Source organism: Podarcis cretensis (assembly GCF_951804945.1).
Source record: "Podarcis cretensis genome assembly, chromosome: 8".
NCBI lineage: Eukaryota > Metazoa > Chordata > Lepidosauria > Squamata > Lacertidae > Podarcis > Podarcis cretensis.
Genome location: NC_137177.1, coordinates 20,457,119 through 20,469,453, shown reverse-complemented (window position 1 = coordinate 20,469,453; position 12,335 = coordinate 20,457,119). Strand labels below are relative to the sequence as shown.

Sequence of the window (12,335 nt, the reverse complement as noted above, 5' to 3'; positions counted from 1 at the left end):
AGGCGGTCCCGTAGGTACGAGGGCCCTAGGCCGTATAGGGCTTTGAAGGTTAAAACCAGCACCTTAAACCTGATCCTGTACTCCACCGGGAGCCAGTGCAGCTGGTATAGCACCGGATGAATGTGATCTCTAAGCGAAGACCCCGTAAGGAGTCTCGCTGCGGCATTCTGCACCCGCTGGAGTTTCTGGGTCAGTCTCAAGGGCAGCCCCACGTAGAGCGAGTTACAATAATCCAGTCTGGAGGTGACCGTCGCGTGGATCACAGTGGCTAGGTCAGGGCGAGAGAGGTAAGGAGCCAACTGCTTAGCTTGGCGGAGATGAAAAAATGCCGCCTTTGTTATAGCTGCAATCTGCGCCTCCATGGAGAGGGAGGTATCGGTGCAACAAATTAGTATAAACAATAAGAGGGGACGGTTAATGCAAATGTCTTTCAATGATGACTGTGTAGCTCTATATAAGAAATATTTTTTTAAAAAAATTAAATAACTTTTAAGGAAGTGGCTCATACTGAACGTATACCAGCATCCCCTTTCACATCCATTTGTGTAGTAAATTTTCACCGTGCCAGGCCATATGAAAGCACATGCTCCCTTACTGGCCATCCCCAAAATAAGGAGGTGGCCTTTGGTCGAGTTTACTTACCACTCAATAGTGCCAGACCAGTCAAGAGGAACAATAACCTCATTGCCATAGCTGCAAAAGAATATAGGAAAGAAGTAAGACAGATTGTTTTATGCAACTCTAAATACAAATCCGACCACGTTGCCTTTCCTACAACATGAAACGCAGGGCAGTTTCCAAAGCACTTCCTCCGTCGCCACACGGATTTATGTTTGTGCAACCAAACTCTCCCCTCCTCCCCACAAATCTGCCCTAGAGGTTTGGATGAATGCCTAGAACAGATTTGTGAGGGATGGGGCAGGGGCAGGAGAGGGGGGGAAATGTTCCCTTGCACAAGCAGAAAGCCTTGCACTGATAGGATATTCACGTAACACTGCTTTGAATTCTACTGGGAACTTCCAACTATGCAGTTGCAACAATAACTTTTCAGAAACTTGATAAGAGTGTGAACTGTCCTTTAACCGTCCTTTTTCAGAACACTATGCGTCAGGCGTTCATTCGGTGGCAAACTTTGGGCTCTCAAATTTCAGTGGCGCCCTTTGTAGTGCTAAGATTTGGTGCCCCCCACCTCTCATGCTCAATTTGATATCATTGTTGCGGATCCGTGCCCTGCCCCCCCCCCCCGTGGCACCTGCAACCCAGTGCATCCAAACCAGTCCTACTGCCCTAAAACTGCCTCTGATTCATTAACCTACTGCAATGCGTTGAATGAAGGGAACTGGAGTTGGTTCAAAATTAAGCCACCATGCTCAGCAGATGGCAACATTTTGTGACTGTGTGTAAACAATAACAGTGGCTCCCAGTCTGGTTTGTGGCACAATTCCAATAGTGCAGCTTGCCTTTAAAGCACCAAACAGTTTGGAACCTAGAGGCATTCCTGAAGGACTACTTTGCCCAACTTTGTTCTGCCTCTTCTCAGATAAAGTCTTCTAAGCCCTCGCTATCTGTGCTAAAGCAAATGGTGACTAGAGAAAAGTTTTCTTGGTGGCTCACCCCAGAGAGGCTTGCACCCAGACGCCTTTTAAAATAGCAAAGCAGAAGATACAGCAATCAGAGCTGGCAGATCTTATTTCCCCTAAAGCAGCTTTTTGAAGGCCTGCCCACCCACTGCAACCCCTCTTCAGTTAAATGTCTTCTGGACTAACTAGTACCAGTGCAGGAATGGGGGAGAAGTTCGATTCAGTTTGCATTTATGGGTGACTAAATTGTCACTCTCCAAAACAATACATGATACAAAGCACAACCATTCTTTGAATTTTGCACTTCTCTAGCTAAGGGGCATGTACAAAAAAATGCATATACTTGGATAAAGTGTACATAAGAATAGCATAAATTAGTGAAAATAAGATACAAAAGTGCACTGCATTAAGGAAAATGTATATGAGGCAGAACTGCATTCAAGCATCTGTATATTCGAGGGAAATTGCATTAAAATAAAACCTTTCATGAAGATTTTTTTAAAAAGAAAGAGAAACAAAAATTGATAAATTCATCCAACACTATACTAGCAGCACCAAAATCACAAAAGGCAAGAAGGATCCTTGTTTATCTCAAACAGATCCTTCCCTTGATCAGCAGCGGATTAGAATCACAAGGCACTGTTCAAAACAATATCTTACCTTGTGCCCCTAAGTAAGCTTGTCTTGGCTGGATGAAGAAGAATTTGGTCCTCTCTCCTTTTCTCTCAGCTGCTCTTTCCCTTTTTATAGGCTGAAGGAGTTAAAGCCCATCTCCCAATTAACTATTAGGAAAGCAGCAACAGTCCATAAGGGTTGGGCTTTGGGAAAATGCAAGAGTCAAATAAAAAAACAGAGAAACTTTGCCTATCCTCTCAGCCCCAGAAAAAAAATTGCAACTGACTGGATTGGGCAATGTGCCTTATAGGTTAGCATTTAACAAATGTTTCTAAAATGTATTTGAATCTTGAAATAGGTGAAGCCAAACTTTTCCTCCTGTTTGCTGTTGTAGTTCTTAATAATTAGCAGGACATCGATGAAAGAGGCAGCTTTATCTAGACATTATTCTGTAAGAATTATGGTACTTGCTATCAACAAAACCTGGCAAGCTAGACAGCAAGTTTTTTCCTGTTTGTGCAGTTCTGCTGCTCAGGGGCAGAAGACTGAAGTGTCCTTGACCTGACTTGTTGTTTGGATAGGAAACTAACATGTTGTGGATCTTACTGCCAGGCAGATGTATTAGCAAGTTCCAGAGAAGTAGAGTTTGGCCTCTGGGAATTTTCTTCATAATCAGAAAAAAGAAAGTGTAACTGACCTTGGAATGCTCTTCTCGGCCAAAATCCAGAGAGCTAGTTCAGGGAACAGTTCAATTGGACATTTTAGTTTCCCGCTTTGAACAGCTTATCTCCATATCCGAGACTGCTTTTGAAACTTCTCTGAGTTGGGAACTGGAAACTGCTGTTTGCAAAAGAGGAAGGCCAATGCACCACTGGGCATGTGGAGCTAACTGCATGTTCTCTGGGCCATGCCCAGTTCAGTTTAAGGCTGTCCGGGAAGCCTGGGTTAAAATCAGTGCTATTTACTAGCAGGGATATTTTGCATGACACAGAATGAAGCATGCTGCTTCAGTGGCAGATCTAGACCCCCTGCGAGTGGCGGCGGATCCACCCATTGCTGCCTCTGCCATAGCTGCCTCTTCCTCTGTCTGTGAGCTCTCCTGTGCGCATCCTTTACTGCTTGCCTACTCCCTGCCTGTCAGCTCATGGAGAGGGTGCCTTCGCTTGTACATTTCCCCCCCTATCAATAATCATGTGGCCTAGGTTAGGCTAAGGCTGCAATTGGCACAAGGCGACCATGTGAGCTTTACAAGCTGGGATTTGAACCTGATATCTGAGCGTGTTATTGGGTGCATTGGGTAGGTGGGGTGGGTCTGAAAATTGGAATGCTAAAAGCAGGTGACTTCTTGAAAGTTCCTGAGGGCACGAAACACTACAGCTTGACTTTTGTGTGCTTCATTGTGTGCTGGCTACAGAGTGGTGTGCACTGGAGTTGTGCTCAGAAGTCTGGCTTTGTACTTTTTTCAGATAAAGCAAATTTCTTCCACACCATCACCTGCATCTCACCCTAACATACTTGTCAATATTTCCCTTTTTAAAAGGGAAATTCCCTTATTCCAAATAGAATTCCTCGCAAGAAAAGGGAAAAGTTGACAACTATGCATCCTAAACTGAGGGGTGGGAGAGGCGTGATTCTGTAGTTCGCCTCAGGTGCCAAAATGTATTGGGCCTGCCTGTTGGAGAAATCTGACAAAAATTGAAATGGCAGTTGAAAATGCTAATTTTCGCCTATTCATCCTATATCCATCAACCATCCTAGCTGTGAGTCCTGGAAGATCTGTTCCCTGCCTTGCTAGCCTTTTCTCACCTGGTCTGGGAGGACAGGGCATTGACTGACTGCAGCTACAAAAGCTCAACACACTCTTGGGCTGGGGTACTACTGAGGGAGTTATTGATATATTGTTGTTATTTATATATATTCTTTTATTTTTAAGTGTTGCTATGATTTATATGGAAATGGTTTGATTTTGCTGTGTACTTTTTGATGTGTCTTATTTATTTTATGGCTACTTTTGTAATAATGTAAATCTTTGTCTGCTGTAAGCCACCTTCAACATAGCTTTGTTGTTGTTGTTGTTTAGTAGTTTAGTCGTGTCCGACTCTTCGTGACCCCATGGACCAGAGCACGCCAGGCACTCCTGTCTTCCACTGCCTCCCGCAGTTTGGTCAGATTCATGTTTGTAGCTTCGAGAACACTGTCCAACCATCTCGTCCTCTGTTGTCCCCTTCTCCTTGTGCCCTCCATCTTTCCCAACATCAGGGTCTTTTCCAGGGAGTCTTCTCTTCTCATGAGGTGGCCAAAGTATTGGAGCCTCAACTTCATGATCTGTCCTTCCAGTGAGCATTGAGGGCTGATTTCCTTAAGAATGGACAGGTTTGATCTTCTTGCAGTCCATGGGACTCTCAAGAGTTCCTCCAGCACCATAATTCAAAAGCATCAATTCTTTGGTGATCAGCCTTCTTTATGGTCCAGCTCTCACTTCCATACATCACTACTGGGAAAACCATGGCTATACGGACCTTTGTTGGCAAGGTGATGTCTCTGCTTTTTAAGATGCTGTCTAGGTTTGCCATCGCCTTTCTCCCAAGGAGCAGGCGTCTTTTAATTTCGTGACTGCTGTCACCATCTGTAGTGATCATGGAGCCCAAAAAAGTAAAATCTCTCTCTGCCTCCATTTCTTCCCCTTCTATTTGCCAGGAGGTGATGGGACCAGTGGCCATGATCTTCATTTTTTTGATGTTGAGCTTCAGACCATATTTTGCGCTCTCCTCTTTCACCCTCATTAAAAGGTTCTTTAATTCCTCCTCACTTTCTGCTATCAAGGTTGTGTCATCTGCATATCTGAGGTTGTTGATATTTCTTCCGGCAATCTTAATTCCGGCTTGGGATTCATCCAGTCCAGCCTTTCGCACGATGAATTCTGCATATAAGTTAAATAAGCAGGGAGACAATATACAGCCTTGTCGTACTCCTTTCCCAATTTTGAACCAATCAGTTGTTCCATATCCAGTTCTAACTGTAGCTTCTTGTCCCACATAGAGATTTCTCAGGAGACAGATGAGGTGATCAGGCACTCCCATTTCTTTAAGAACTTGCCATAGTTTGCCATGGTCGACACAGTCAAAGGCTTTTGCATAGTCAATGAAGCAGAAGTAGATGTCTTTCTGGAACTCTCTAGCTTTAGCAATGGGAAAGCAGCTTATAAAGAAAACGATGGTGATAGCTGGAAGAGAAATCAATCCAGCAAACATGACTGGTATTTGCTGTTGCTGTTGCTTTGAGTCTGAAAGTGATATATAATTGATTGTGTATTTTCCCCCATTTGCATTGCCTTTCTTTTCATTGAATGGACTTTGATAAGGACTTAGACAAAGTAACTTCCATAATTATGTAAGACAAATAACAGGGCTTTTGTGCAGGGCTTTTTTCCAGTCTGAACTCAAGTTCTGGCACCTCTCGGGTGGGCACCATTGCCATTATAAGAGAACAAGGGAGGACTTCTGGCGCAGCCGCCATGGCAAACTGCCAATCCCATGGTAGCGGATGCCAGCCATGCAGTTAATTAAGGATAATTTGGGAGTAATTATCCTTGCAAGCCCCCGCTCCCAATTCAGGGAAGGAGGGCTTTCTCTTGCAGATCATCCAACTGCCTCTCGCTCCGATGGAATGTGGGGGCAGGAATGCAGAGTGAATGCACATATTGGAAGCTCCCCAATGTGGTCGCCATGAGCAGACATATCTGTTTCTTCTAAGATATATCTGAATTTGGACTTCGGAAACAGACCTGTTTTGGAAGAAAGAGAAAAAGAACCTGCAAAATGAATCAGCCACTGAGCGCCAAGGTTTTGATCTGGAGAGCACTCTTGTCGTCATAATTGGAATGCTATGTAAGTGCTATGTTGTTCTGTCTTTACATTATTTTTTGCTGTGCTATGAATCGGCAGGCCTTCACTGAGAAAGAATCAATTATTAATGGAGTGAAATTATTAATGGATTACAGCTGTGTATGGAATGCAGATGGATTTAACAAGATCTTATGGTTTTCTTTACGGAATGCTTGAAAGAACAGACTGTGCGAAATTCTGTGATGACTTGTAACATTGCCAATTAAAGAGAGCTCTAAAAGGTAAAGGGGCCCCTGACCGTTAGGTCCAGTCGTGGACGATTCTGGGGTTGTGGCGCTCATCTTGCTTTACTGGCCGAGGGAGCCAGCGTACAGCTTCCGAGTCATGTGGCCAGCATGACTAAGCCGCTTCTAGCGAACCAGAGCAGTGCATGGAAACGCCGTTTACCTTCCCACCAGAGCGGTACCTATTTATCTACCTGCACTTTGATGTGCTTTCGAACTGCTAGGTTGGCAGGATCAGGGACCGAGCAGCAGGAGCTCACCCCATCGCAGGGATTCGAACCCCCGCTGACCTTCTGATCTGCAAGCCCTAGGCTCTGTGGTTTAGACCACAGCGCCACCCAAAGAGAGCTCTAGTTCTGATTTATTACAGTTTGGGTGAGATGCCAGCTTGTTAGAAGATACAAGGAGATAAACACTGGAAGTGGTCCAGAAGTCTCGGCTGGGCCCTGGATTGCTTTCGGTTTCAAAGCAAAATGGAGAAGTTATGGCGTACTTATAAATGAGTTCTCAAAGGAGGGGCAATGTTGAAGAAAGTTGACTGGTTGCAACATGAAGCAAAGAAGAAGGTAAACAAATATTTCACACAGCTACAGGCTATAAATTTCCTCTGCAGGTTAATGGATATGGATTTATAAAAATATGATCAATAGTCATTACATCAGTGGCTGCTAGAACAAAGGAGTAAGATCAGAATTGTGGAACTTGGACTAATTAAGAGAATTGGCACAGGATCAAGAAATAACATCAACTCCTGATAGCCGGAACACGGGAAGTCATCCAAAAATGTTTAATTTGGAACTGTTTAATTGGCACTTTTCGCTGTATTGTGATTTGGCATGATTTGGCATTGTATTCATGTGGCCTCCATTGGATTGTTATTAATGAAAAATTAATAAAAATTATGTAAAAAAAATAAGAGAGAGAGAGAGAGAGAACGAACAAGGGAGGCGTTCTTGGTGAGTTCTGGCACCTCTTTTTCTAGGAAAAATAGCACTGCTTTTGTGGAAGATGCACAGTAGCAGTGTTGCAAGTGATGAATACAGAGTGGAAAGTAAATTCTTATCAACATCCTTACTTGCTAGAAGGACAGGGGTCTCATCCAGAAAAGCAGAGTCCCATTCAGTAGGGCTGAGTTGAGTCACCCTAAGTAGGATCACAACAGGCAAGGAAAGCGTAGTTGGAAAAAACACTGGACCAATACAGGGGATATATTCTTTATTGCAGCTGGGACTGAGGAAGGTGTCTGGTTTTGCTATTAGAAATTGGGGGTAGACCCACTGGAATTAAAGGATCTAAGTTAGTTGTGTCCATTAATTTCAGTGGGTATGTACTGAGTAGGACTGGCATTCGAAACAACCATTTGGGATCTACACAACACTTCACAACATATTTGTTTGTTTTTCATATATTTTTATTAAAGATTTCTCAGTTTACAAAAGTATGTGCATTTGTCTTTTTTTCCAAGGTGCATTTTCTACATATCAGTTTTATTAGTGTTACATTGGGAAGAAAAGGGGAGAAGAGGTGGAGGGGGCAATGAGAGTGGGGTGGCGTAGAGTGGCAATGCTTTTATTCTACTTAGTGTATGTGTGGGGTTTTGTGTCAGCGTCACTTGTGTGGATTCTCTTTACTATTCGCTTGTTGTATTTCTTTGGTGATGAGAGAGGTTGAGGGTGGCCTAGGCCTAGAGTGTGGCTGGTTGTCTTTGATTGGCTGTAGTGAAATTTGTTTTCATGTTTGTGTGTTTGGATCAGTTTAGCCAGATTGATTTGTATGCTGTTGGCGGTTTCTTGTTGTCTTGTTGTCTGTTTGTCCCCGTGTCAGTTTCAGTTTGTTGGTTAGTTTTTCTAATAAGGCTGTTTCTATGTGATACCATTGGTCCGATCCATGCTTACTCCTGACAGGTCTCTCCAGTGTCTGGCTATGATGCTTCTGGGTGCTGAGAGTAGGTGGGTTATGAGCTCTTTGTGATGTGAGTGGGATGTTTAGTAGGGCCAGTTCTGGGGTGATTTCTAATACTTGCTTAGTTATTTTGCATATTTCTTGTATGATTGATGGCCGGAAGAGTTGGATTTTGGGGCACTCCCACCACATGTGGAGGTATTCACAACACATTTGTTGAATTAAGAATGTGCCTCCAATTAATCATGCCATTAAAAAAAGAGTTTAAAATGTTAATTTTTTAAAATCTAAGTCCAATAAATCTATGGGTGGCAGACATCGCCTCAGCAGAGGTCTGCCTGCTTCTCCCAGATGGAAGGGAATACCTCTTTTGAGGTCCATGCATCTTCTGAAACTAAAACACCTTTTAAAACTATCTGTTGTTTCTTGTATGCAAATACAGTTAATAAAAATGATAAAGTTTTTAGCAATGATTTTTTAAAAAATAGAATTACAGTCTGTTTGCAAACAGTGGTAATTATTTAGCAGGCAATTTGCTGCCATGGGTTATTTTTGTGGAAAATCAGAACAATGCAGCTGAAGGCCTTGGGGCCCCAAGATGACCCAAAACATTAAAAGTTGAAAAGACGACAAGGTCCCTACAGAGTGGATTGGCAGACTAAACTACTGGACTATGCAGAGATGGCGAGAATGACTGGGAAAATCAGAAACCAGGAGGGTCAAAACTTCAACAAAGAATGGGAGAAATTTACATTATATTTGACAGACTACTGTAAATATCTGAACTCTTTGGAAGGCCTTAAATAACTCTTGCAATGTTACATAGACTTTGGATACAATGGAGGCCTGAAATTTAGGAGGATTTATGGTATGCAGTTGAAAAAGTTAACCAAAGAACCCATGGAGGGGAGGGGAGAAGTCCCGAGATTCAGAAGAATCTTGTGTAATTTTCATTATTTTTGATTTTGGATGTGAATGAATTTGTAAAATCAAATACCAATTTTTAAAAAAAAACAGCACAAAACATTAAAGGTCTTTGCAGTTTTCTGCACTGCTACTAATAGCTCCAGACTATTTTATTTCTGTTGTTTGGAGGCTAACTTTTCTCCTTTATTGCATTCAGATATTTGCTGTTGCCCTTGAAATGCCATAATGTCCCAGAAATGATGCTCTTGGGACAAAATTATCCATTCCAGTGGATGGCTGGTAAGTTCACAGTTTGAGAACTTTATGGCTTCTGATATTTTATTCTTCAGTTTGCAGGAGCATTAATAATCTTCTTTTCCATACAGCAGCATCCAGGGGGCTGAGGCGAGCAAGAATGTGATGATTACTGGTTTAGAATAATTTCCCTGCTCCTGTGATTACGCTGAACAAAATGGCGTCCCTTCACTCTGCTTTGTGTGTTGGACTCAGGAGATAGGTCCAGGTCAGAGAAGAGGGTGGGAAATGAGTATGGAATCATTCCAGGATGCAGCAGTTCTGGAATTCACAAAGAAAGGAGATTTTAAAAGGCTTACAGCTTGATCCTATACGCTGGCTTACACTGCCTATACTGTTTTGGCTTATACTGCCCAAAAACAAAGGTTGTCTTCATGCTGACATGTCTACACACCTTTGAAGGTGGGCAGTGTTGGGACCAGACCACGGGCCAGGCTAGTGAACTGGCAGCTGGGTGGGCTACAATGGGGCTGCCAACCAATAACCTGTGGACATTCGTTAGGGGTCAGGCCCAGCTGGCCAATGAGTACTGGCTGGGCCCACTCCCGGGGGAATACATTGTGGCTGATACATTGTGGCTGTAGAAACCAATGCGGGAGAGACATTACACATCATAGTACATTGTGAGCTAGTGGTGTTCTGGTGCCCAATTGCTCCAACTTTACCCTCTGCTGGCTTGAGCAGGATAAATAAACCAGGAAACTTTGACTTCCTATAACATCCAATTCAGCTGTCATCGTTTGTTGTTCTCCAGTAAGCCACAACCACTAGCCAAACACAAACCATGACTTGCCGTTCTCTTACTAAGTGTGGGAGCAACAAACCACAATCCCTGATTTGAACGTTAATAGGAAGCCCAGATTTTCTGGCTGGTTTACCCCATTCTCACCAGTGGAAAAGCAAAGCAGGAGTGACTGGGCCATGGGCACCCACATCCTCTTTTTGATCTAAACCACAACAAACCAGAAATTCAGACGTATTGTGATGTGCAAGCTCTGCCACTCTAAACATACATATGTGAAAGCAACTCCAGCTGAAATCATTCCGAATAAACATGACTAGGCTTGGGCTATGAAACAGCCTCCTCCAGTAGATGATGGATGGATGAAAGCAGGAAAGGTTCTGGGGCAAGAGAGAGAGAGAGAGAGAGAGAGAGAGAGAGAGAGAGAGAGAGAGAGAGCGCACTCAGACTTGGAGCTTTAAAGCACAGAGCTGTACCTGGAAAGCACAAGGCAAAAGGTAAGCGTGGCTCAGTCCTTCCCCTCTGTTGCCCAGTAAGGGAATTAAGATCAACAAATGGAACTTGTCTAGCCCAGTAATTATCAGCTTGTGATGACTAGGAGGTGGGTTTCACTGGCTGCATTGGCATTGTGGAATGAACTCCCTGCTTAAATATGACAGACCCAATTGTCCTGGCACTCTGCCAGCTTTTCAAAAGACACCTGTTTACACAGGCATTCCTTTAATCTCATCGCCTGGGCCTCCTGCTTTAATTGCTGCGTTGTTTTAATGTGTTTGCCTCGCTGCATATGCATACTGTTCATTTTTTTCATTTCAAAAACCGGGACACACATCTTCCGGGACACACTCCCAGGTGAGTCACTTGACCCTTGCCACAACTTCACCCTGGAAAAAGCCCTTTTTCACAGTGCATTTTGGGATGCTGCATGAGAGCACAACATGAAAGCGTGGGAGATCACAGCACCCAAAATGGCTATTGCGATCACCCACAAAAAATGGGATGTCCTGTTTTTTCCTGCACACTTAGAGGGTATCCATATGCTAATCATACATCATTAAAACAAAGAATAATTAAAAATACACCATAATTAAAACCAAAAAGAAAGAAAAATCCCATTAATTATAAATGTCCATGATTAGCACATTTATCTAAAGATTGTAGATGTGCTAATCATGGACATTTATATTTAATGGGATTTTTTTTCTTTTAGGTTTTAATTACAGTGTATTTTTAATTATTCTTTATTTTAATGATGCAGTACAATGTAGGTTCTCATGGGCAGATCTACACTTGTGGTTTTTCACTTTAAGGAAGGGTTTCAATGATGTTTTTGGACATATGATGTCCTACTTTTAATGTTCATAATGTGCTATTAAAATGCGACACCGGAAGGCACTGCAGAGCAACCAGCAACCAGCAGTAGGGAGACAGTGTTTTGACCAAAAAAAAGGGTTAAAAATGCTTTAATTTACAAGTATGCCCTGTGATGTTTTAGAACAACATATCTATAATCATTCTAATACAATGGTACCTCGGGTTCAGTACTTAATTCGTTCCGGAGGTCCGTTCTTAACCTGAAACTGTTCTTAACCTGAAGCACCACTTTAGCTAATGGGGCCTCCTGCTGCTGCTGCGCAAGCAGAGCACGATTTCTGTTCTCATCCTGAAGCAAAGTTCTTAACCCGAGGTGCTATTTGTGGGTGAGTGGAGTCTGTAACCTGAAGCATATGTAACCTGAAGCGTATGTAACCTGAAGCGTATGTAACCTGAGGTACCACGGTAACATTAAACAGGTCAGTGCAGATCCAGCCTAAGTTTGGCAAATCTCTTTGAAGCCATCTTGGCATTAAGTAGCATATCAATTAAAATATAAAAGGTAAAGGTACCCCTGCCCGTACGGGCCAGTTGTGTCCGACTCTAGGGTTGCGCGCTCATCTCGCTTAAGAGTGACTAAGCGGCATCTGGCAAGCCAGCACCAGCGCCGCACACGGAAACGCCGTTTACCTTCCCGCTTAGGGGTGCTTTCGAACTGCTAGGTGGGCAGGAGCAGGGACCGAACGACGGGAGCTCACCCCGCGGGGATTCAAACTGCCGACCTTGCGATCAGCAAGTCCTAGGCACTGAGGTTTTACCCACAGCGCCACCC

General features: G+C 43.4%; 1 protein-coding gene across 1 annotated transcript in view; it reads right to left on the bottom strand.

The window, feature by feature from the left end:
* The window catches only part of LOC307223408 (IgGFc-binding protein-like), a 46,107-nt gene that overhangs the window by 18,121 nt on the left and 15,651 nt on the right, over positions 1-12,335 (bottom strand). Inside the window, exons 11-12 of the mRNA XM_079989376.1 lie at positions 2,241-2,331; positions 643-693 (exon numbers count right to left, since the gene is read on the bottom strand). Coding sequence (XP_079845502.1) covers positions 643-693; positions 2,241-2,331 — 142 coding nt within the window. The remainder of the gene's footprint in view (positions 1-642; positions 694-2,240; positions 2,332-12,335) is intronic.